The sequence below is a fragment of the Pimephales promelas genome, chromosome 5 (assembly GCF_988280905.1).
Source record: "Pimephales promelas chromosome 5, fPimPro1.hap1.1, whole genome shotgun sequence".
Classification (NCBI taxonomy): domain Eukaryota; kingdom Metazoa; phylum Chordata; class Actinopteri; order Cypriniformes; family Leuciscidae; genus Pimephales; species Pimephales promelas.
Window position 1 is genome coordinate 41,143,356 of NC_142773.1, and position 26,319 is coordinate 41,169,674.

Here is a 26,319-nt window from a genome sequence, read left to right on the forward strand (position 1 = left end):
AAGCTTCCATACTAATGTGTGTGTGCTATAGGGGAGCTCTTTGCGCTCTCTCTCTTCAGGGCATAGCAACAGCACTAGATGACACTGCATTGGTCAGAACTCACTGCAGGAAGCCCTTTAGTTCGTTACACCTCCTGTCAGTCAAACAGAACACGAACCGAGACATGGTTTCCGACCACCGGAGAAAACAAGGGCACTGGGCTAGATAATAACCCAGGAGTGAGGATGAGGATGAAGATGCTGAGAGCAGCAGTTCCCCGACGCTGGAACGGGTTTATCAACATGCATCTTTATCTCTCTACTACACCCGAATGCGTTTGCTTACATTTGATTTGAATGTCTTAAATCTAGATTAGAATGCAGATGTCAAATCATCTCCTCTGCAGAATCCGATTTAAATAACAGGTTATTTGAATAGTTTTCGAGAGATCTTAAACCCTCCAAGAAATTGTGGTGCGTAATTTAGCGCGCTTACAAATCCGATTCGTCTCACAGACATCGATACAGGTAAGAATCATATTTCAAAATCACATTCCGTAAGGTTGCATTGCTATTTAATCGTCTATATATTAAAGTGTGCAGTCAGTGTGTTTTGCAAACCAATGCGTTGCGCAGCAACCAATCAATCAATCAATGTCATTGATGTGTACATGTTTTGCATGGAAAGGATGCAATGCAATATTAGCATTAATTGCAAAAAAAATGCTAAGGTTAATGAGGCATCATTGTTACTGGAGGCAGGGGTTGTGCTGATGCATTGCAGTGCATCATTTATTAAAATGAAATGACTTGCATTCTAAGCATGCTTCAATGACACACTAAACCCTTTTGGATAACGAGTTGGCTGAATTGACTGTACATATTGTTCTTAATGTAGGTTACTAATCAGCATACTGTACAACAACCTGCCTAGTGACTGCCTACACACTCCAACTCTGCATTGCAGACTGAGTGATGACACACCAAAACACACTCCCACTCGGCAAATGTGGGGCAATGCATGCAGGAATTTGCTGTGCGAATGTTTCTTTCATGTGAAATATTATACGCCACCATCGTTCAATAAAATCAATCAAATTCCCAGTAATATGCAGTAAGTCAAAACATAAATGACCAGAATACACAAGGAGCAGCAAAATAAACCCGTAATATTGGTATAAAAGGGGACTGATGAGCTTAAAATAATGGTAGAAAAAATATATAATATCTTCTATAGTCAGAGGTTATAAAACTTCAATTCTAAGATATTAATCTTTTGAGAGTTGAACGTCTTGTAGTTTTGATTCATGCAAGTGGGTTTTTGATTTTATTATTTATTACCCTGCAATGTGAACATATATATATATATATATGAATATATGAAGAGTTCAGATGCAAAAGCTTTTAAATGCCATTTGAAATTTTCTTCTTTAATGATGATTTTTATCAAACTTGTATATTTAAGTTCAGTAATTTCACTTAAATAACAATTAATAGGTAATTATCATTGCCATTGAAGTGAAATCACTGAACTTAAATATACAAGCTTGATAAAAAAAAAGATCATTCTAGAAGAAAATTTCAAATTTGCATCTGAACTCTTCATATATTATTGTTCAAAAGAAATGGCTCGCTCACTGAAGGGTAAACAGTGTTCAATATATCTATCATAATACTTTAGATAGACCTTTCCAGAGCAACTTGATGCGTAATGATGTTCCCTGTGGAGATGTGGTGAACAGCACCTGATGCTGGAGAATCATTAGCTAATTGGCAGATCGATGTTTCCCTCCTCCATCTCCCTGTTGCATCGATACTGAACTTGCTATCTGTTATTTTCTTACAGTTTAAAGAAAGAGTTCATCCAAAAACCAAAAAATAATTCATCATCTGCTCAACCTCAAAGCGCTTGTACCTCTTCTGTAGCTCGTCTTATGGCATTTGCCTCACACAAAGCTTTCGCATAACTTTAAAAGACAGGAGATACACTCTTAGAAGAAAAGGTTCTATATAGAACCTTTAAAGGTTCTAAAGCGCTAAATATTTGGAACCCCTAAAATGCAATGCATGTGAATGATCACAAAATTCAAGATATGGTGGTTAAAAAATGTAATTAATCAATATCTCATGAGGAGTGCCATTTCAGTTTTTCTCCTTAAAAAATCAGCATGATTAAAATGTGATATTAAGTTGCTACAACAGTTTAATAAACAATAATTTAATAACTACAAAATGTTGCAGAATAATGTAATATATGAATGAATAATAGCCTTTGTGCCAAAAGGGTTCTTGTCATTATAGAACCTTTTTTAGCATAAAATGTCCTTTGGAGTTGAGTAAAGAACCCTATGCTACATACAAACCCAATTCCATAAAAGTTGGGACACTGTACAAATGATGTGGAAGTTTCAAATTTCAATATTATATTTAGAATACAACATAGATGACATATCAAATGTTGAAAGTGAGACATTTTGAATTGCCATGCCAAATATTGGCTCTTTTTGGATTTCATGAGAGCTACAAATTCCAAAAAAGTTGGGACAGGTAGCAATAAGAGGCCAGAAAAAGTTAAATGTACATATAAGGAACAGCTGGAGGACCAATTTGCAACTTATTAGGTCAATTGGCAACATGATTGGGTATAAAAAGAGCCTCTCAGAGTGGCAGTGTCTCTCAGAAGTCAAGATGGGCAGAGGATCACCAATTCCCCCAATGCTGAGGCAAAAAATAGTGGAGCAATATCAGAAAGGAGTTTCTCAGAGAAAAATTGCAAAGAGTTTGAAGTTATCATCATCAACAGTGCATAATATCATCCAAAGATTCAGAGAATCTGGAACAATCTCTGTGCGTAAGGGTCAAGGCCGGAAAACCATACTGAATGCCCGTGATCTTCGGGCCCTTAGACGGCACTGCATCACACACAGGAATGCTACTGTAATGGAAATCACAACATGGGCTCAAGAATACTTCCAGAAAACATTGTCAGTGAACACAATCCGCCGTGCCATTCACCGTTGCCGGCTAAAGCTCTATAGGTCAAAAAAGAAGCCATATCTAAACGGGAACCAGAAGCGCAGGCGTTTTCTCTGGGCCAAGGCTCATTTAAAGTGGACTCTAGTAAAGTGGAAAACTGTTCTGTGGTCAGACGAATCAAAATTTGAAGTTCTTTTTGGAAAACTGGGACGCCATGTCATCCGGACTAAAGAGGACAAGGACAACCCAAGTTGTTCTCAGCGCTCAGTTCAGAAGCCTGCATCTCTGATGGTATGGGGTTGCATGAGTGCGTGTGGCATGGGCAGCTTACACATCTGGAAAGGCACCATCAATGCTGAAAGGAATGCTGCCTATTTTACTTGCGAAATTGATTAATTAGATGGAATTTGGCCATTCAAACCTCAAAAGAGTCAATGAATAATAAACAATTTTCTAGTCAATTGTAAATAAATACACTCAATTTCATCTCATTTGCAATAATAGAGAATCTGCGTTTGAAAAACAAATGTCTCTGGCAGAGATCTTGTCGACGGTCAAACACAATCTTCTTAAAAATAAAAAAATAAATAAAAAGAGCTCTAACTTCATTGCATAATAGCGTAACACGAGATGTCCTATGGCAGGATCAGCCTGCGGCATTGATTTTAGCGTAGGTGCTGAAGTCGACACTTTCACCGCTGCAGAAGCTGAGAGTAGCACTCCAGCAAAAACAGCAATTCCTAGAGGATCCCGGACGGTCTTTACATATGCGGGAAAGACCCGAGACAGCACTACTACTGTAAATCTGACCCCGAACAACATCTGAGCACTTAAAAACGGCACGATGTCATTGCATTAGATACAAAATATCAGCACTTTCCCACACTATCTTCATGAAAAATAGTCAAAATATAGCAGCCGCCACACTCCAACACTCCTACACTGTCTTCTCTTCTTCATTAATGTTTCAGCATCTTTTTAAAGCTGCAGCCCATAGCTCTTTTTGGGGTTAAAAATGATCCAAAATACATATTTGAGCAAATACATAACTCTCTGCTTGCCGTAGCTCGATTCAAAGCGGTAAGCTTGTAATAATGTTTTTAATTCCAGTGGTACTGGTGGATTCCAGCGGGAGATTCGAGCACGTCTTTGCATCATTACGTTACTTCTGTACCCTGAAAAACAAACAAATTACTACTCATAGAATAAAACTACCACAATATGTCACTTATAGACGATCAAATACCAATCAGAAGACTAGTTATTAGTCCTCAAGATGAATCTGCTAAAAACCGAGCAGGTGAAGGACAGAAAGAGATGCAATCCTGACCAATCCTGTTATGTGTTATGTTTGTTGCTTTATTATTTGTGGTCTTTAATTTGAATTTCTATATGTTTGAGTGGGCATGTGGACTTATTAAATGTCTCTGGCTGTAGAACAGGAAGTTTGGCCTGTCATAAACGTGTCACTTCCTTTGTGGAAGCGGCTGTCTGCTGACTGATAGGGCTGTGAAAGACAAGGAGCGAGACGGAGGATATAGAGGATGACTGTGAATATATTAGCAAACAGCAGTAAAAACATGGAGGGACAAATAACTCAAGACTAGGGTTGGGTATCGAGAATCGAGTATCGATTGGAACCGGGACTTTTCATTTTTCCCGGAATCGTTCAAAAGTTAAAATTTCGATTCCTAGTTTCGATATTCACAGTCCGCCGAGCGGAAGAAGAAACCGCTGAACAACACCAATGAAGAAGCGTCTACCGGAAGTGTTGGCAGAACCGCGCGAGTCGAACATGAGTAGCTTACATCGGCGGTCCAAAGTGTGGCTTCACTTTTCTAAAAATAACGAAATCTTGGCAAAATGCAAAATTTGTGACAAAAGGAGTATTTGTGACAGAAGGAGTATTTCCTTCAGAAAGACCGTTGGTTAGCAAGGTTAGCTAAACTTTTTTGACCCTGCCTCTTAAAAGAATCGGAATCGAGAATCGTTGGGAACTGGAATCGAAACAAGGAATCAGAATCGGAATCAGAATCGTTCAAATTCAAACGATACCCAACCCTACTCAAGACCTACTTCAACAAATGTAAGCTTAAAAACAACAAGATGTTTACATTTATATAATTTGTTTTACAGCAGAAAATATTTCTTTCTGTGCATGTTTACATAGTAAATATTACATTTGCATATTACACTATTGCTATAGCTTCAATTCTCTTGCACTATAAACTAATGAATCTTTCTGTACATTTACACACAAAATTATTTTGCAATATGAGTTACAGCTACAATTTCTTTAAATTAGAAAATAATTCACCTTTACGTACTTATACATGTTTACATTTAAATACTAGGTATGTTTCAGTGTCTTGCACCAGAAAATAATTAACCTTTCTGTATATTTACATATATTATACAGTTATAGCTAACATTGTGGCATGTTTAACAAGAAAACACTATTTCAGTCTTTCTACTTCAGTTTCATGTTTAATTCAATGTGTTGCTTTCCCTTTCTTTGTAATTATTTGTTACATTACTAGCAATTTCTTAGTGAAAATTGTTTTAATTTAACGTTTTTCAATGCACAATTTAATTTACTAGAAAAAAAAAATCATAATTATTTTTTCAGTACAAATACATTACAAAATAGCAATATTTTCATCTGTGATTTCAGCACGATCAGCTACGGAAGCCCTGAAACGTAACGTAAATCTTGCATTTCGAGATTAAAGTCAAAACGTTTCGAGAAGTCAAAACATTACGATAATACAGTCTTCCATAGAAGTGTGTGCATTCATAACAGTGCACGTCCGCTGGCTCAGAGCACACGCGCGTGTGTGTGTAAAGAAAAGCACTTGTGAAATCAAAATGCCATGGATCAACACAAAATAATCTCGGAATGTTTCAACTTTAATCTCGAAATGTTTCGACTTTAATATCAGAATGTTTCGACTTTAATCTCGGAATGTTTGGACTTTAATCTCGAAATGACTTTAATCTCGGAACGATTCACCTTTAATCTCGGAATGTTTCGACTTTAATCTCGGAATGTTTCGACTTTAATCTCGAAATGACTTTAATCTCGGAATGTTTCGACTTTAATCTCGGAATGTTTCGACTTTAATCTCGGAATGTTTCACCTTTAATCTCGGAATGTTTCGACTTTAATCTCGGAATGTTCCGACTTTAATCTTGGAATGTTTCGACTTTAATCTCGGAATGTTTCACCTTTAATCTCGGAATGTTTCGACTTTAATCTCGAAATGACTTTAATCTCGGAATGTTTCGACTTTAATCTCGGAATGTTTCGACTTTAATCTCGAAATGACTTTAATCTCGGAATGTTTCGACTTTAATCTCGGAATGTTCCGACTTTAATCTCGAAATGACTTTAATCTCGGAATGTTTCGACTTTAATCTCGGAATGTTTCGACTTTAATCTCGGAATGTTTCGACTTTAATCTCGGAATGTTTCACCTTTAATCTCGGAATGTTTCGACTTTAATCTCGGAATGTTTCGACTTTAATCTCGAAATGACTTTAATCTCGGAATGTTTCGACTTTAATCTCGGAATGTTTCGACTTTAATCTCGAAATGACTTTAATCTCGGAACGATTCACCTTTAATCTCGGAATGTTTCGACTTTAATCTCGGAATGTTTCGACTTTAATCTCGAAATGACTTTAATCTCGGAATGTTTCGACTTTAATCTTGGAATGTTTCGACTTTAATCTCGGAATGTTTCGACTTTAATCTCGGAACGATTCACCTTTAATCTCGGAATGTTTCGACTTTAATCTCGAAATGACTTTAATCTCGGAACGATTCACCTTTAATCTCGGAATGTTTCGACTTTAATCTCGAAATGACTTTAATCTCGAAACGATTCACCTTTAATCTCGGAATGTTCCGACTTTAATCTCGGAATGTTCCGACTTTAATCTCGGAATGTTTCGACTTTAATCTCGAAATGACTTTAATCTCGGAATGATTCGACTTTAATCTCGGAATGTTTTGACTTTAATCTCGGAATGTTTCACCTTTAATCTCGAAATGACTTTAATCTCGGAATGATTCGACTTTAATCTCGGAATGATTCGACTTTAATCTCGGAATGTTTCGACTTTAATCTCGAAATGCTACATTTTTTTACGTTGCGGCATCATGCTCACTTATAATACAGCCCAGAGTCTATGTACGTCATTCATCTAGGAAGCGTCCAGCACATACTGATGGTCTAGGTCTACTTTCTGTTTTGATGCTGTAAATATTCCCCATTCAGGATTCAGGAACCACATTCACTTCCAAGAAACAAACACAGCTGTATAGGTGTATTGATTTGCATGCAGGTATTATCGTAGTGACGTTCAATACATGATACTCTCTCCATTAGTTCCCAAGGGAAGCACATTGGAAGAGCCCGGGCTATTTTTAGATCCTTGTTTAGGTCACAATGTGAGGACTCCAACATGCAGCTCGCTCTGTTCCCACTGTAACTTGCTTTTATTGCGATTAATTGCATGGGTGAGTGTGTGTGCATTTTAATACTTGCTTCTGTAGTATCTCACACTCTCAGAGGATTTTATGTGCTCAGATGTTGCTCGTTTAAAGCTCAGGATATTTGATACTTGGTTTGGTGGCATGGAGTAGCAATTATCACAGATTTTTCCTCTTAAAGTCATAGAAATAATGAAAAAACGGTCAATAGTTGTCATATAGCAAGAGTATAGAGCTGAAAAGTGTATGTGAACAGCAATTTGATGAGAAATCATATCGAGATTTCTGACTTTTGATTGCTGACTGTGTTGAGATCTTTTCTGAAACTCTAGGGGAGACTCTATCTCTATTTAATGTCATTGCTTTTTAGGAGAAACATTTACAATAGGATAGAGATCTTGTTTCTTCCCCTCTCTGGATCTTTCTCTGCAGTGTTGTTTGCATTTTTCATGGTGTGTTTGTGAAAGCCTTGCTGACAGCATCTGTCATACAGTCCCGTCGCTCGCAGGAACAGCAATGCAGCACTTCTTTTGTGCAGCTCACACACAAACACTGGAGGCTTCGACAATATCCACCATAACCAAATTACACCGCACTAGTGCAACAGGAGCTAAAATGATGTTAGGAAGGCTTAAACTCACCAAACTGGGTGGAAGTTAAATCGGTAGCAGAACAGCATGGACTGGTTTCCTCCAGAACGTCTCTGGTAATGGTTTGACCTGTGATTTAATGTTCCTTCGGTTCTGAAGAGAAAATATGTGATCATTTTACTTCTGAGTGAAACAAGGAAAAAATTGTGGGTGATCGATTGAAGGACATCTATGAGTTGTTGAAAGCGATACAAGGGTCAAATGTAAAATCTGAGTTATTACAATGAACGATAATGAAAACAAACAGGATTCTGGATTCACAAAACATTCTGAAAAATAAAATCATTCTTTACTACTATTTTTATTAATTATTTTAGTTAAAACTCATAAATAGCTACAAATAAATAATGTTAGGGAAATCTGTTCATGTTTTTTTGCGTGTTTCTGAAAAAAAAAAATAATAATAAATCGGCCGATATATCGGAATATCAGATTTTAAAACCAAAAATTTTTGTATCGGTATCGGCCTTCAAAATCCTTTATCGGTCGGGCTCTAGTTTTCACTTTGTTTTGCCTCCAGCTAGCGCCGTGACGTAACTGTGACGTCGGTGCAAAAGGGGTCTATTAAACGGTCTGTACACTTACAAAGTTCTCAATGCTTCATTTTGCATGTAGGGACCCTCATTATGTTACTGTGTTAGTGTGGGGCTATTTTGAGCCTTGTTAGCGGTATTAACTAGCTATTTCTTTTTACTTATTAAATACAAGCATTATACACTAAAGTTTTTAGAGATAAAACTCTTTACATTCGATTATCATGAAAACAAATCTCAGAGAACGGTCGACTAGACCAAAGGTTCATTTTGGTCTTAGGTAGGGCTGGGTATTGTTAGGTATTTCACAATTCGATTCGATTTCAATTCTTGAGGCTTCGATTCGATTCGATTTCGATTCAATATTGACTTTTTAGCTTCGATATCGATTCAATAATAAGTAAATACACAAGTAATTAAGTGCCTGAGTATATTTTTAAATAATGTGCGCAGTTTTACCAATGTTAAAGAACAAATTGACCCCAGCATATTTGTTTCCTGTCATGGTTTATTCAGCAGAATAAAATGTACAATATTGTATGTGTTGAATTCAAACACAACAGTACAGTGCTTTAACAACACCTCTAAAGTGCAAGTAACTAAGTAGTAGAAAGTATATTTCTTTCTTCCTATACATTCAAGTTATAAAAGAAATGTAAACAGAAGCACAAAATGTGCATACTCAAAAAAGTGCAATATTATATTCTAATTATAATTTTGTAAACAATAACACTTAATAGCTGATCACACTTAACAGCAATTGCGAGTTATCAGGCCAATTCTAAGGGGGAAAAAAATACTAACCTTTTTCCCTTTCAGAAGTTTATATCTCATAGACTTTATATCATGCATTTCTGACTTTATATCACGCAATTCTGACTTTATATCACGCATTTCTGACTTTATATCACGCAATTCTGACTTTATATCACGCAATTCTGACTTTATATCACGCAATTCTGACTTTATATCACGCAATTCTGACTTTATATCACGCAATTCTGACTTTATATCTCGCATTTCTGACTTTATATCACGCAATTCTGACTTTATATCACGCATTTCTGACTTTATATCACGCATTTCTGACTTTATATCACGCAATTCTGACTTTATATCACGCAATTCTGACTTTATATCACGCATTTCTGACTTTATAACACCCAATTGCGACTTTATATCACGCAATTGTGACTTTATATCTCGCAATTGTGACTTTATATCTCACAATTGTGACTTTATATCTCGCAATTCTGACTTTATATCACGCATTTCTGACTTTATAACACCCAATTGCGACTTTATATCACGCAATTGTGACTTTATATCTTGCAATTCTGAGAAATAAAGTCAGAATTGCGAGAGGTAAACTCCCAATTGTGAGAAAAAAAAAGTCCGAATTGTGAGATAAAAAGTCGCAATTACCTTTTTTATTTTCCATTCTGTGGCGGAAACAAGCTTCCATAGTTCCCGGCTTACAGTGGAATCCAAAATGAGCCCAAACGTCGGCTTTTAATGTTGGCGGTGCAGTCTTGAATCAGGCTTGAACGGAGTGCAGCTGCTGTCCGTCATCGCGCTGTTTCGCTAAGGGCTAAAGCGCGACTTGCACAACGCTGAACGCTCTCACTAGAGTGTAGCCCACAGCGCCGCCACTGGCCTGGATGGCTGAATCGATTCATAGGATTTGATGAATCGATATTGAATTGAGAAGCAAAAAATTGCAATGCATTGATGAATCGATATTTTTACCCAGCCCTAGTCTTAGGTGGGGTTCAAGCCCTGGTTGTAATTGTAATTGTGTCTTCAGGTAAACCAGCGACATGTTGACCAGCATCACCGAGAGCATCTTCTGCTGTCTGTGGGGAAAGACGACCAGCGTTGTTTTGCCAGTCGAATCATCCGACGGCAAGCCCGCTGATGGATTCGAGTTTGTGGAGGTGAAGCCAGGCCGGGTTCTTCGCGTGCGCCACATTCTCCCCGAACGTCCCGCAACCGCAGACGAACAACCAGAGCCGAGCAGCAGCGTCCACTGCAAGCGCAAGATCACGGTGTACCGCAACGGCCAGCTGGTGATCGAGAACCTGGGAGATGTCCTCCACTCCGAGATCCTGCAGTGCCAGAACGGAGACGTGGAGCAGTGCAGCACGGTGGAGGTGGAGCTGTCGGATTACACCACTGCACCGTCCTCGCCGGACCCCAAACCCGCTCCAGCTCTTCTCATCTCTGACCAGCAGAAACCAGCACCTCCGCCCAGACGCAGGCGACGGAAACCCAAGCGCACCGTGATGATCGACACGCAGCGATGCATCAGCAGCTGTAAGGGAACGCATTCGGACGTGGCGCTGTTCTTCATCCACGGCGTGGGCGGCTCGCTGGACATCTGGGGGAGGCAGCTGGACTTCTTCTCTCGGTTGGGTTACGAGGTCGTCGCTCCTGATTTGGCGGGTCACGGCGCCAGCATTGCTCCTCAGATCGCGGCGGCGTACACCTTCTACGCACTCGCGGAGGACCTGCGCGCCATATTCAAGAGATATGCCAGAAAACGGAACATCCTCATTGGTCACTCATACGGGTAGGCACCGCCTTTCTACCCAACGTACACACACCGCTGGTTAAAAGATCATTCAAGGAGTAGTTCACTTTTTAAAAAAAACTGATAATTTACTCACCCCCATGTCATCCAAGATGTCCATGTGATTCTTTCTTCAGTCGTAAAGAAATTAAGGTTTTTGATGAAAACATTCCAGGATTATCAATATAATGGACGCACCAAACGGTTCAAGGTCCAAATGAGAGTTTCAGTGCAGCTTCAAAGGGCTTTAAACGACACCAGACGATGAATAAGGGTCTTATCTAGCCAAACGAGCGGTCGTTTAAAAAATAAATACAAAAGTTTAAGTTTTATAAGCACAAATGTGACTCTCCTGTTCGAACTCGTTCATCAAAATGAACGAATCTTTTTTCGAGTCATTTGGTTCATTCAACGAAATGACTCGTAAAAAGATTTGTTCATTTTTTTTTTTAAATAGATAAGACTCTTATTGACCGTTTGAAGCTGCACTGAAACTCTCATTTGGACCTTGAACCGTTTGGACCCCATTGAAGTCCATTATATGGAGAAAATCCTGGAATGTTTTCATCAAAAACCTTAATTTCTTTTCGACTGAAGAAAGAAAGACATGGACATCTTGGATGACATGGGGGTGAGTAAATTATCAGCAAAAGTTTTTTTTTTTTAAAAGTGAACTACTCCTTTAAACTGAATAGTTCTATAATAATTCACAAAAGCCTGTGGTTTGTTCCTGGCATGTTTTCATGAGCAATTATTGCACCGTTTTGTCCCTGTGAAGGGTGTCGTTCTGTACGTTCCTGGCACACGAGTATCCGGAGCAGGTGCATAAGGTGGTGATGATCAACGGAGGCGGCCCGACAGCGCTGGAACCGAGTCTGTGCTCCATCTTCCAGCTGCCCTCCTGTGTCCTGCACTGTCTGTCCCCGTGCCTCGCCTGGAGCTTCCTCAAGTAACACACCTTCTATTTATCAAAGCACAGTTAGAGACGAGACCATCAAAACAAAACACAAACAGAATATAGGACGTATGTGTAATTATGTACATCTTTATTATATACAGGTGAAACTCGAAAAATTGTCATTTTGAAGTTCATTTATTTTAGTAATTCAACTTAAAAAGTGAAACTAATGTATTATATAGACTCATTACATGCAAAATAAGATATTTCAAGCCTTTATTTGTTATAATTTTGATGATTATGGCTTACAGATATGAAAACCTTTTCACAATATTCTAATTTTGAATTAGGGGTTTTAATATCTGTAAGCCATGATCATCACAATTATAACAAACAAAGGCTTGAAATATCTCACTTTGCATGTAATGAGTCTATATAATATATTAGTTTCACCTTTTAAGTTGAATTACTAAAATAAATTAACTTTTGCGCGATATTAAGTATAATAATTCTATATAATAATTTGGACTTTGGGGGTTTCATAAGCTGTAAGCATCAAAATTAAGACAAATAAATGCTTGAAATATCTCACTTTGCATGTAATGAGTCTATATAAAATATATTAGTTTCACTTTTTAAGTTGAATTACAGAAATAAATTAACTTTTGTGCGATATTAAGCATAATAATTCTATATAATATTTTGATTTTGGGGGTTTCATAAGCTGTAAGCATCAAAATTATAACAAATAAAGGCTTGAAATATCTCTTTGCATGTATTGAGTCTATATAATATATTAGTTTCACCTTTTAAGTTGAATTACTGAAATAAATGAACTTTTGTGTGATATTAAGCATAATAATTCTATATGATATTTTGATTTTGGGGGTTTCATAAGCTGTAAGCATCAAAATTATAACAAATAAAGGCTTGAAATATCTCTTTGCATGTATTGAGTCTATATAATAGATTAGTTTCACCTTTTAAGTTGAATTACTGAAATAATTGAACTTTTGCGTGATATTAAGCATAATAATTCTATATGATATTTTGATTTTGGGGGTTTCATAAGCTGTAAGCATCAAAATTATAACAAATAAAGGCTTGAAATATCTCTTTGCATGTATTGAGTCTATATAATAGATTAGTTTCACCTTTTAAGTTGAATTACTGAAATAATTGAACTTTTGCGTGATATTAAGTATAATAATTCTATATGATATTTTGATTTGGGGGTTTTCATAAGCTGTAAGCATCAAAATTATAACAAATAAAGGCTTGAAATATCTCACTTTGCATGTAATGAGTCTATATAATACATTAGTTTCACCTTTTAAGTTGAATTACTGAAATAAATGAACTTTTGCACGATATTCTAATTTTTGGAGTTTCACCTGTGTGTATAACAATGCTCATTATGTATATATTATACATATAAAGCAGTAGTAATAATCAAAGATGTAATAAGGAAAATGAAAAACAAGAGAAAGGGAGAAGGAGAAAAACAAAACACCACCACTTTCCAGCATGTCATGGTTTCTGTAATGACTTCTTCGGTGGCTGTTTAAAGCATGTGTGTTCTTGTGTTTTCCACACAGAGCTGGTTTCGCCAGGCAGGGTGCTAAAGAGAAGCAGCTCTTGAAAGAGGGAAACGCGTTTAACGTCTCCCCGTTCGTCCTGCGAGCGATGATGAGCGGTCAGTACTGGCCCGAGGGGGATGAAGTGTACCACGCCGAGCTGACCGTACCCATTCTGCTGGTGCACGGCATGTACGACAAGTTTGTTCCAATTGAAGAGGATCAGCGGATGGCAGAGGTTCGTGCACATCAAATGTATTTTCATTGTGCTGCGGTTGAGTTTTTTTTGTGTGGCTGCGTCACAAATCACATACTGCTACTGTGCACACAATGCATGATTTTTGCTGGTGGTTTCAGCAGTTTGAGAACATGTCCAGGTCATAATTCAACTCATAAACAAAATGAAAGAAATGATCAAATCATTTTCCAAATCCATAAAACATTGGTTATTAACTAATCTAATATGTTGCCATCAGGGCCTGAAATTAACTTTTTCGACCACCGGCCACTGTGGCAGGTGGATTTAAAAATTCACCTGCCACAGAGACTTTTTACCAGCCACTTTTTTTCTTTTTTTTTTTTTGCCTCATATTTTGCCTCAGCCAAAAAATGGCTCGTAAAAAGAACAATATTGTGAAATTCCTTTAAAAAAAAAAAAAACCCCGGGAATTTCACAATATTGTTCTTTCACTTGTAAGAATACACATTTAAGTGCTGCCAAGTAATAATAATAATAACTCTAAGAACATACATTTAAAAAAAATCTTTTTGTTCATTGATTTTGACACTCACACAACATATATACAGGCTATACTATAGCATATACTCAACAGATAGACATAGCCTACCGCAGCTCGTAAGTAAACAAATCACACGCGGCTGTGTTGACGGCTGATTTAGTCACGTAGACAGATCCTGACAGCTTTAGTTACAGCATTCAGGAACTATGAACTCAATTAATATTGTTATTACTGGTAAAGTTACCGGGTACCAGATATTTTCTCACTGGTTCCCAACTCCCAACATGCACAGTTACACACGCACACACATCTGTGCAACTGTCATTGTACTGTAGCCTACGTCAGCGTTACATTATCTCATCCCATCTCACCAACAGTTTAATACTCGCACATCCAAACGTAGTCAGAAAGGGCTTCGTCTTCTTCTGATCGCATGAAAGTTACGAAACAACAGTCGCTGACGCTGTCATAAATCAGCCGCTCACGAACCTTGCCATTGCCGCCAATTGTCCACTTTATATTAAAATGTCTTCTTTTACTTTTCTTTTTCTCATCCTCATCGTTTTGTTGGCTGTTTGTTTCAGCTGGCCTCTTTACCTCAGTAATGTGCCGCCACATTTTAGTTAAAGTCAATTGCAATGGCGGACTTAGTTGAAATGTAAAAATCCTAATGAATCACTCAATTCTCATTGGCTACCTACCTGCCAATGTGGCAGGTAGATTGACAGTGTTACCCGCCAATAGAAAAATTCACCCGCATTTGGCAGGTGGTCGGGTGTTAATTTCAGGCCCTGGTTGCCATACAGAATAATGTGTTTGTATTTATCATGTTTTTATTTTTATTGTATAGCTATTGTTTTAAATTTTAACCTGCTAGGGACCGCAGATGAAAATTAGCCTGTATGGCTAAATCTGGCACATTTACATGTTGGACCTTGTTCTCATGTTAATTAATGTGCATTGTCCCTTTAAATAAAGAAACTCAAATTCAAATGTAAAATTAGATATTTTCCTATTTTCTTTAAATTATAAATCACAGCAATATTTAATGAAGATTACCTATCTAACTAAACTTGCCTCCCTATGGGAAAAATGAAATATATTTCTGGATCCAGTTACACTCTATTTCTTAACATAATGGCTATGTTTATGCAACTGCCCCCTGATTTCTTGTTGACTCTATTTGTACAGTCAATCGCACAGCTAGGTGTGTTTTTGCATCATTAAAGCTGAACACTAATGCTGACACTTGGTGTGTATAAATAATCACAGTGATTCCTACTGTGACTCTATAACCTGTATTTTTGATTTTGTGGTAAAATATTATCATAACATTTTTTTTTTTTTTGAGACTCACACAAATATAATCTTGCATTCTCTGGAGGATGAATAGTGTGTGACTTAGCCTTTGCTTGCAGCCCGTGTGTGTCCTCTGGAGGGGTGATGTTGGCTCACTCATGACTCTTCAACACAAGAGTGTCTCTGTGCTGTAATGGGCTGTTCATGAGTAGAGGAGCGTTACACGTGTCCTCATGCAGATGTGCTCTGAATCAAACAATGGCGTCTCATTGTGCTGCTCACTGAACTCTGCTGACGTCAGTTAGGACTTCCTGCAGGGACGCAAATGAAAAAAAAAAGAAGAAAATTAGCTCAAAGCATAAGACAAAAAAAATAACAAGATTAACATTAGTTTAATAATTGATATTATATATAATTTAAATATTTTTGATAGTTTATATGTAACTAATATACAGTATATGTATGTATATATGAAGACTTCAGATGGAAAAGCCATCTTTATTCATTATTAGAAATAAGATACGCATTATACATTATTTACATACACATTTAAAAACACATATCTATTATATATTTATATACATATATATATATATATAATGTGTGTATTTATTTTTAAACAAATTTAATAGCAGATATTTATTTTTAAATGTCTTTATTATACTCAAATAAAATTGACAAAATACATTTAAAAAATATTTTACTATTTAAATTGTCATTTACATATAATTTACATTATTTCGTTTTTTATTGTAATAAATTATTATACTATTATTTAATTGTATTATTTATTCATTAGAAATTAGAATTCTATATACATATACATTAAAATGTTAATTTTATAAATGCATTATTTACATAAACATTTACAAATACATGTCTATATATATGTTTGTGTGTGTACGCATGCGCGTTTATTTATTTTTAAATATAATATAGATTTTTTTTATTTCTTTATTACATTAAAATAACATCTATATAAATCGATTATAAAAATATATTTTTGTAAGGTATGTAAATGTTTCAAAAATACATCCTGTAATATAATATTCTGCACTATAATAAACACATAATATAATACTTTAGAAAATAAATATTTATTTATTTATTTCAGATCCTCTTGTTTGCATTCCTGAAAGTGATCGAGGAAGGCAGTCACATGGTGATGATGGAATGCCCAGAAACGGTCAACACTCTCTTGCATGAGTTCTTCCTCTGGGAACCTGACAATTCCAAAAAGAACACGGTTACCAAGGTAACAGCCGACCAGACAGCAGCCAACAACGCCACGCCCGTCCAGACGCTCAGTGTCGCCAACGGCAACATCACAGGGACTCCCAAGGTCAACAAGCCCCTTAACAAGTAACCTGATGATTGACGTTTTTGGGGTAAAGCAATCAGAAGGCTGTTGATGGCAGGCTCAAACCGTCACCTTGGCTGAGAGCTGATTTTTGGTCAGATGGTCCTAGCGGGTGTCGAGACGGGGGTGAGAAAGAATCACATGTTCAAAGAGACTCTCGGTGAGAATGAGGGGGAAAAAAGAAGCAGCTGATTTAAACCAATGATGGTGGTTTATGACATCACGATGCCTTTGTGTCTCTCTGCTACCTTTGGACAATATCTTTCCTTCTTGTGCTGTCTAAACAAAAGGACTGGATGTCCGAAATCAAAGTGTGTTCAAGCGTTGTTGTCCAGGTGGGACTGAACTATGAGAAAAAACTATTGCAATCCAAATCAAGAGAGTGTTTAAAGTCAACATGAAATATTTGTAACCTGGGCTTGACATGAACAAATGCGGTTGTTTGCATCAGTGGCGTGTAACGCAGTCCCTTCGTTCTATTAGACACTTTGGCGGGTTGAATATTATATATAATATATACATTTTTCAATTTCAGTAGTCTTATTAAAAGGCATCTGAAATGATAAACTACTGTAAGTGCTATGTAGTGTTGTCAAACATTGATTTTTCGATACATATCCGTATTGAAATATCTGAAATGCTTCCAATGCTAGCTGCGCTTTCTCTCGTGTCTCTAAGACGGCGAGTGACACACAACCCCGCCTCTCCTCACTCACCCGATTAATTTGCTCCGGGTGAATATTGTTGCTGTTATAAGGCTTGAATTTCCCTGTGCGATTGTGTATAATTTTACATATTCTAGCAGATTTTGTGCGCAAACCCCCAAAGTCCGGCACATAAAGACGCCTCTCAGGACTAAATTGAGTTATATTTCGTTACTTATTGCACTTAAATAGTCAAACACACACAAAATAATGTCAAAATGCCAGTCTTCATGTAAACACAGTCAATTATGTTTAAGTGAATGTAACAGTTGAGAGAAAAAACGTATGTGTAATGGATATGTGCGTCAGGTCTTAAAGTGACAGCAGCCTAATATTCCTGCAGCCAAATTGTGAGATAATACTAAAAATATACTTCTAAAGTACTAAATTGAGTTATATTTTGTTGCTTATTGCACTTAAACAGTCAAATACACACAAAATGATGCCCGTCTTGGCGAGTATTCACGTAAACACAGTTAGTTTGTTTTTAAGTGACAGTATGTGTAATGGATTTGTGTGTCAGGTTTTAAAGTGACAGCAGCCTAATATTCCTGCAGCCAAATTATGAGATAATATTAAAAATATACTTCTAAAGTACTAAATTGAGTTATGTTTCGTTGCTTATTGCACTTAAACAGTCAAATACACACAAAATGATGCCCGTCTTGGCGAGTATTCACGTAAACACAGTTAGTTTGTTTTTAAGTGACAGTATGTGTAATGAATTTGTGTGTCAGGTCTTAAAGTGACAGCAGCCTAATTTTCCTGCAGCCAAATTATGACATAATATTAAAAAATATACTTCTAAAGTACTAAATTGAGTTATATTTTGTTGCTTATTGCACTTAAACAGTCAAATACACACAAAATGATGCCGAGTATTCACGTAAACACAGTTGTTTTTAAGTGACAGTATGTGTGACAAGCCCTGTTTGCAACCCATTTCACTTCAATATTAATACATATATTTGTGTTTCATATGTCATACGACCAGATTTTGCTTTAAAATAACATGCACAAATTGTGCACAAGTGTTTTATAATAAAAGGGTCGCTTTCATGTTGACTTTAAAGGACAATTGTACAGAGTCCGCGTTCATATTATGCGATATACAAGTACTAATACTGAAATCAACACATTTTAACACGTCTTCCTTATAAAGCAAATCCATCGCTTGGAGTTTAAGAGCGAGTGCAGACGTATAAAATACTGAATTCTGTTAAAACACTCCTTGAAAGATAACACGCTGTAAACGAACTCATGCTAGCTACACATTATTTCACTTGAAACAAGTTGTACGAATTTATCAACAAAGCAACAGATGTTGGTTCACATGAAGGACAAGCAAAAACATCAGATGGAAATCGACCGTCGCAATGGGAGATTTCATGCCAGTTGGCACTTGTTGGTCTCTTAGCAACTAGAAAGTCGGGCATTAGAGCAGATACACGGTGAGAGAGAGTTATAATGATGCTGCTGGCCACAATATGACATGATGGTGCTGAGGAAAAACAGGATATAAGCTATAGTGTCACTTTTGCACCGAATTGCACGAAAATCTAGAATCTGATCATCAGGTCGATTCAATCATGTGCAATGTGATTTGCTAAATAGGACAGACCTGTCTGTCTATGCAAGGAATAACGGGAGGCTTCTGCACGCCTCCGGTCGGTTACCGTGGCAACAGTAGTCAAGAGCAAACTGGATTAGGAGGAGAAGGTCTGGTCCGTGTGATGCTCCGATCATTGAGACGTCATGAGATGTGTGCCGGCTCTGAGCGTTTATGCAACCAAACATCCCTGTATCACAGCGGATGAATTGGTGGACACATTTTCAGGTATTTATGTAATTAAAAAAAAATGTCCACTTATCATTTTAACTAGGGCTGTGACGGTATGGGATTTTTTCTTACCGCGGTGAAGCAGCAACAAATCTCGCGGTTTGGCGGTTAACCGCCCAAACCCCCCCCTATCACCCCCCACCCCCGCCAAAAATTAGTTTTTTTACCGTGATCGCATCATCATCACACACTGCAGACGATCAAGAACGCATGTAGCTTGTAAATGACAATGGAAATGAATATTATAAAGCATATTATAAAAGAATATTATTCTTTATTAACAAATAAACAGATTAAGATTCATATTAAATTGTAAATAATTAACTATTCGTTAGGCTAAACTAAAACAGCCTTTTTAATAATTATAAAGCAGTTTTCTTTATTATTAACAGCAAATTAACATTTATATTAAATTGTACATATTAATAATTAACTATTAATTAGGTTAAACGTAAACCAACATGTTAACCTTGTCTGGTTTCAGCGAGGATCTTAACGGAGTAACAATGTTGCCAGCCGCACTGAATACACGCTCCGAAGGAGTGCTCGTTGCGCAAATAGTCATATATTTTCTGGCAACTTTCGATAGAAGAGGGAATCGAGCCTGATTATCCCGCCACCAGGCAAGCGGATCAGAGTGCAGATCGAGGGCGTCCTCCTGCATATACCTTGCGACTTCGGTATCTGCACGGATTCTTTTTGGGACCGGATTGGAGGATTGTGCTTTTCTCTTTCCAAGCAGGTCCGCAAGATTCTTTTTTTTTTTGGAGGAGGAGGCGAAGATGATGGCGCACTTCCTCCTCCTTCCTCTCCAGACGCAGCGGTACTCATGGCACCTTCTCCATCCCCGATATCGCGCCGCTCTTCTGGCATTGCCATCATCTCCTCCAAGAGCGCATCTTTAACGTCATCTCCGGGGTTGATGTCCTTGTATCTTGGGTCAATGAATGAGGCCTTTGCCAATAGTTGCTGTGTTGCAGGCGCACTATATTTGTCTTTCAAGACCCCAGCCATTTTTCTTTTCAGGTTGCGCGTCAATTCCGTGTCTTCATCAGTTGGGAGCAAACTATCCTCGGTTAATAACTGTAGGACTGGTTTAACAGAGGACGCTGTAACTGTCTTCTCGGAAGACAGCGCATCTGTAAAATCTGCGACCTTCTTCAGCGCTGCATTAACGGATTCAAGGACTTCGATGTCCTGCCACGTCGGTATCAAATGCTGGCTGCGCCGGTCATCCATCAACACCCTCCTAATGGCTGGGAGTTGTGCCCCACCTGGTAGGACAATCCTGTGAATACATAAGACAAATTAATACCCCAATTAGGCTATGATTTTTTTTTTTTGTCCTGTGCAATAAAAATATTTATTTATACATCGTGCCACTATTTATATGTGTATTTTTGCCATCTGTTGTTTTTAATGTTATGGAGCTCCGCACATTAGAAAAAATGGCTAAATGGTATTTCATATTATTGTTAATATGTTGTTTATGATGTAGGCCTAATAATTATAATTTTTCAAAGGGAATACAAAATAACGAAATCTAAAATCCTGTAAATATATTTATGGAAACGCCAATCAATACTCTGAATTTCTGCTGCCCATTTTCATTATCAAGATAAGATACGATTTTGTTGATCCCGAGCTGGAGAAATTCGCTTGTTATAACAGCATACGGAGCCTTGCACATTGTGCAAAAAAAAAAAAAAAAAAAAAACATATCTAGCCTATTAATTCGTTCCCTCATTTTATAAATCATGCGCACAATTTACTATTTCGTTTCCTCGATTTGCAAAATTATTTACTAATTGTTCCCTCTATTTATATAAATCGTGTGTACGATTTAGCCATTTTTTCTAATGTGCGGAGCTCCATAACATTAAACACAACAGATGGCAAAAATACACATATAAATAGTGGCACGATGTATAAATAAATATTTTTATTGCACAGGACAAAAAAAAAAAAATCATAGCCTAATTGGGGTATTAATTTGTCTTATGTATTCACAGGATTGTCCTACCAGGTGGGGCACTAAGCAGAAAATGGTTGCGCGCGCTCTCGAGCAACTCCCAGCCATTAGGAGGGTGTTGATGGATGACCGGCGCAGCCAGCATTTGATACCGACGTGGCAGGACATCGAAGTCCTTGAATCCGTTAATGCAGCGCTGAAGAAGGTCGCAGATTTTACAGATGCGCTGTCTTCCGAGAAGACAGTTACAGCGTCCTCTGTTAAACCAGTCCTACAGTTATTAACCGAGGATAGTTTGCTCCCAACTGATGAAGACACGGAATTGACGCGCAAAAAAACTTTTAATAATTCATTCTACAAAATAATGGGTTGCAAACGATGACAAAACCTGTTCCATAATTCCTATTAAACCCAAAAGATATCGAAACAAATAACAGAATTATATAAATATATATAATTCTGTTATTTGTTTCGATATCTTTTGGCTGCGGGCTGCTGTCAACTGCCTGACTATACCACATAAGAGAAGTATCGCATGCAATTAAAATCAAACTCCAACTGTTTATGTTATGCTTTTGTCTTTTATGCTTGTGTTTGTGTGTATTTAATTGAACATTATCTGTAAACATCCCAAGTACTGACACCAAACAGTTATACTAATAATCAGACACACAAAAAATACCCCCCCTCCCATATGGACTGTCCCTCCCTTGCGCAGAAAAGCGTTTTTTTTTTCTCTCTCTCCAGAAGCCCTTGAACAAAGGACTCGCTGAATACAATAAATTATAAGCAAAGATTAATGTTTTTATTGTTCATATCACACATCATTTGCACTCCGGTAACTTTCAGCAGAAAAAAAAAGTGCGGTTATGAACCTCACACCGCGGTAGGCATCTCATTAACTCGATATCGCGGTGATGCGGTTATCGTCACACCCCTAATTTTAACAATGTTCAATCCACACTTTTAGATATTTATTATATTAATAATTAATTGGGCACAGATAAGGAGCTGATATGAAACTTATTGTGCACTATTGTGCAAAGGTTTGGTGTCAATAAGTTTTATTATTATTATTATTAATAATACTTTTCAGCAAGGATGCATTAAATGGATCAAAATTAACAGTAAGGATGTGAAATGTTACAAAAGATTTCTATTTCAAATAAATGCTGTTCTTTTTTTATGAAAGAATCCGAAAAATACGAACCATTTATAATAATCAGAAATGTTTCATTGAGCGGCAAATCATCATATTGGAGTGATTTCTGAAGGATCGTGTGACACTGAAGACTGGAGTAATGATGCTGGAAATATCAAGTGAAAATATATTCACATAGAAAACCGTCTTTTTGAATTCTAATAATATTTCACAATATCACTGTATTTTTGATCAAATAAATGCAGCCTTAATGAAAAAAAAAAATCTTTCTGACCCTCAAACTTTTGAAAAGTAGTCTAACTCTAAATTCCCGATTTAACAACACGTCTACACATTACAACAATAAATTACAATAACTGTAATTCAACTGAAGGGAAGGGAGTCTACACCTTTTTTGATGTGCTGAGAAGAAACCTTACAGTCTGCTATATGATTACTGTGTGATTGATGGAAGAATTGGAGATATTATAGACGTGAATAATGATGCCAGTGTTTAACATCTGCTCAATTTCAGTGTTACCAGATTGAAAGTTCAAGCATCTGATTTCTATCTGTGGCCAGCTGTCGTTTAGCATATACAATAATTTTCACTCGTCCTTAAATTTCATTTACAGTGATGCACTTACTGTGTTACTGGATTTTTCATGGTCATAATAGGACTAAATAATGGAAATAACAGTAATTAACATGTACCGTGTGATGGCTATACTGTACATTCAAAATGGTGTACGTTTTATCCATTTATCCCAGTGCAGTGCCGCATTGATTTCCACTGAAAGTGCATTACTGTACACAGAGGTGTAAAGTCCAGGTTCAGAAAGTAAAGGTCCTGCCATATGTGTATCCCACCAGTTCACTAATTACTTCTTTGTTCGGGCTGAAAAACTGCTAATTGGCAAATCCAGGTGATTAAAACAAAATACTGTGGAGGATTTTAACTTTCTGAACCTGGACTTTACACCTCTGACTGTACATGCAAAAATGATTTGTTCTGACAGATGTTGTTCATAAAGCTTAAGTTGCACCAAGCTCAAAATATTTATTAAAATGTTACGTGCATATACAAATACATTGTAATGCAGTGCAGAAAATATATAAATTTTATTGCAGCCACTCCTGTGAATTAGAAAACAATGTTTTTGACAAAAACTTGCCTGTACATTTGCTGAGGCTGTGCTACCTAAAGGGCAATTCACCCCAAGAACGATAACTATAAAGATAACCATATTAGCGTCCACACTAGTGGATGATAACGAGTGTTTATTCTAACCGTACGCTGCGATTTTGACGTCTGCTGCTTTAAATACAGGATGGATTCTGATTGGATGTTAATGTTCATCAGCTGGAGAAAAATTATTCATTGTTATAGTAGTGGCTTGTATGGAAGCTTGTTTCTGCCACTAAATGAATAAAAAGGGTAATTGCGACTTTTTATATCGCAATTCTTACTTTTTCTTTGAATTTGCGAGTTTACATCTTGCAATTCTGTCTTTTTTCTATGAATTTTGTGATATAAACTCGTGAATGCGAGAAATAAAGTCAGAATTGTGAGATTAAATGTTGCAATTGCAAGAAAAAGTCAGAATTGCGAGATAAAATTTTGCAATTGTGAGAAAAAAGTCAGAATTGCGAGATAAAAATTTTGCAATTGTGAGAAAAAAGTCAGAATTGCGAGATAAAAATTTTGCAATTGTGAGAAAAAAGTCAGAATTGTGAGATAAAATTTTTCAATTGTGAGAAAAAAAGTCAGAATTGCGAGATAAAATGTAATTGCAAGAAAAGTCAGAATTGTGTGATTCAAAAATTGCAATTGCAAGAAAAAAGATCAGAATTGTGTGATAGTCGCAATTGCAAGAAAAAAGTCAGAATTGCGAGATAAAATGTTGCAATTACGAGAAAATCAGAATTGTGTCATTAAAAAATTGGTATTGCAAGAAAAAAGTAAAAATTGTGTGATAAAAAGTTGCAATTGCGGGAAAAAAGTCAGAATTGTGAGATAAAAAGTCGCAATTGTGAGAAAAGTCAGAATTGCGTGATAAAAAGTCGCAATTGTGAGAAAAGTCAGAATTGCGTGATAAAAAGTCAGAATTGCGAGATAAAAAGTCAGAATTGCGAGATAAAAAGTCAGAATTGTGTGATAAAAAAAATCGCAATTGCGAGAAGTCAGAATTGCGTGATAAAAAGTCCCAATTGCGAGAAAAGTCAGAATTGCGTGATAAAATGTTGCAATTGCGAGAAAAAAACAGCATTGTGTGATAAAAAGTCGCAATTTTAAGAAAGTCATAATTGCGAGATAAAGACGCAATTGCAAGAAAAAAGTCAGATTTGAGAAATAAATAGTCACAAATCTAAGAAAAAAAGTCAGAATTACGAAATAAAAAAAAAAATCACAATTGAAAGAGAAAGTCAAATTGCAAGATGTAAACAATTGCATGAAAAAATATATATTTATAACTCGCAATTACGACTTTATATCATGCAATTCTGAGAAAAGAAAGTATTTTAAATAGTTTTATTCTGTGGCGGAAACAAGCTTCTGTAGGAATCTGCTATTCTTTTAGAACTATTGTCAATGATATCTTTATGAAATAGTTATCATTCTTGGTGTGAATGGGGTGAACCTTATTGATAAAATACCATATGTGACTCGTCTGAATGATTCACTTTTGGATATTGGTCATATATCTTGTCCATAGGCATTTTAATAGGGGTTGAGACAAGCAAGCATCATTGGCAAAAAGAAATACCACAGAGACTTCACAAAGCCAGTATGTAATCACCTAACAACCATGCAGAACACCCTAGCAACCATGTAGCAACATTCTAAAAGAACTCTCATAGCAGTCACATGATGGAAGTGTTTCTGAAGACACAGAGAAAGAATGTGACATTTTAAATCCTTTGTTTCTAATTCACAGCCGGGAGCAATAATGCTTTTCTATGCTAATGGTAGTTCTGGCTTTCCTCTGAGTGCCTGGGAGTGTTTTCTGGAGAGAAGAGAAACTATTAAACACTGGCCAATACTGTTAAAAACTGCCAAAGGTCCCTTCTCATGGGTCAGGAGCGAATGGACTGATATTTTTGGACCGTGTGAGTGAACAAACTTCTGAAGTGGGTTTGTAGGAGATGAATATTATATACAGACACCGAATGACACTAAAGACTGATGGTGATGAAGAAGAATTCCTCTTCCTCTGGTCGTGTACCGATGTCATTGTGGTCAAGTTTGTGTCAAATGTGTGTGTTGCATACAGTATATCTATGGGGAAGTACTATAACCATGCACTGCCTGAAAATATGTGCATATAAAATGTAATGAAAAGTATATAAAAATATGAAAAAAATAATAACAATCGTCTTGTTTCTTTCCCTCAAAACATCAAGGATTTGATTCTTCATGACAGTTGCAATCTCACCAAACAACCACTAGATGGAGATAAAGATACGTTTGTTCCTGAACACTTGGCTTGGATATTTAATTTATAGGATATTAATATATTTCCCACAGTTTTTGGTTACAGTTAGTTTCATAAACAGCGGACTTTTTTTTCTGTTGGGG

The 26,319-nt window shown here is 36.8% G+C and overlaps 1 protein-coding gene and 1 long non-coding RNA gene across 2 annotated transcripts; both read left to right on the forward strand.

Annotated features, from left to right (window-relative positions):
* Positions 1 to 141: 141 nt before the first annotated feature.
* abhd8a (abhydrolase domain containing 8a) lies at positions 142 to 18,679 on the forward strand. Its single transcript, XM_039649030.2, has 5 exons — positions 142 to 507; positions 10,444 to 11,208; positions 11,987 to 12,157; positions 13,705 to 13,921; positions 16,837 to 18,679. The coding sequence occupies exons 2-5, from the start codon at positions 10,457 to 10,459 to the stop codon at positions 17,086 to 17,088; spliced, it is 1,392 nt and encodes a 463-aa protein (XP_039504964.1). The 5' UTR covers positions 142 to 507; positions 10,444 to 10,456; the 3' UTR covers positions 17,089 to 18,679.
* Positions 18,680 to 22,544: 3,865 nt separating this feature from the next.
* On the forward strand, positions 22,545 to 25,485 carry LOC148981513 (uncharacterized). The gene is made up of 2 exons (XR_016168599.1): positions 22,545 to 24,820; positions 24,921 to 25,485. It is a non-coding gene; the product is annotated as an uncharacterized LOC148981513 (long non-coding RNA).
* The last annotated feature ends 834 nt before the right edge of the window (positions 25,486 to 26,319 follow it).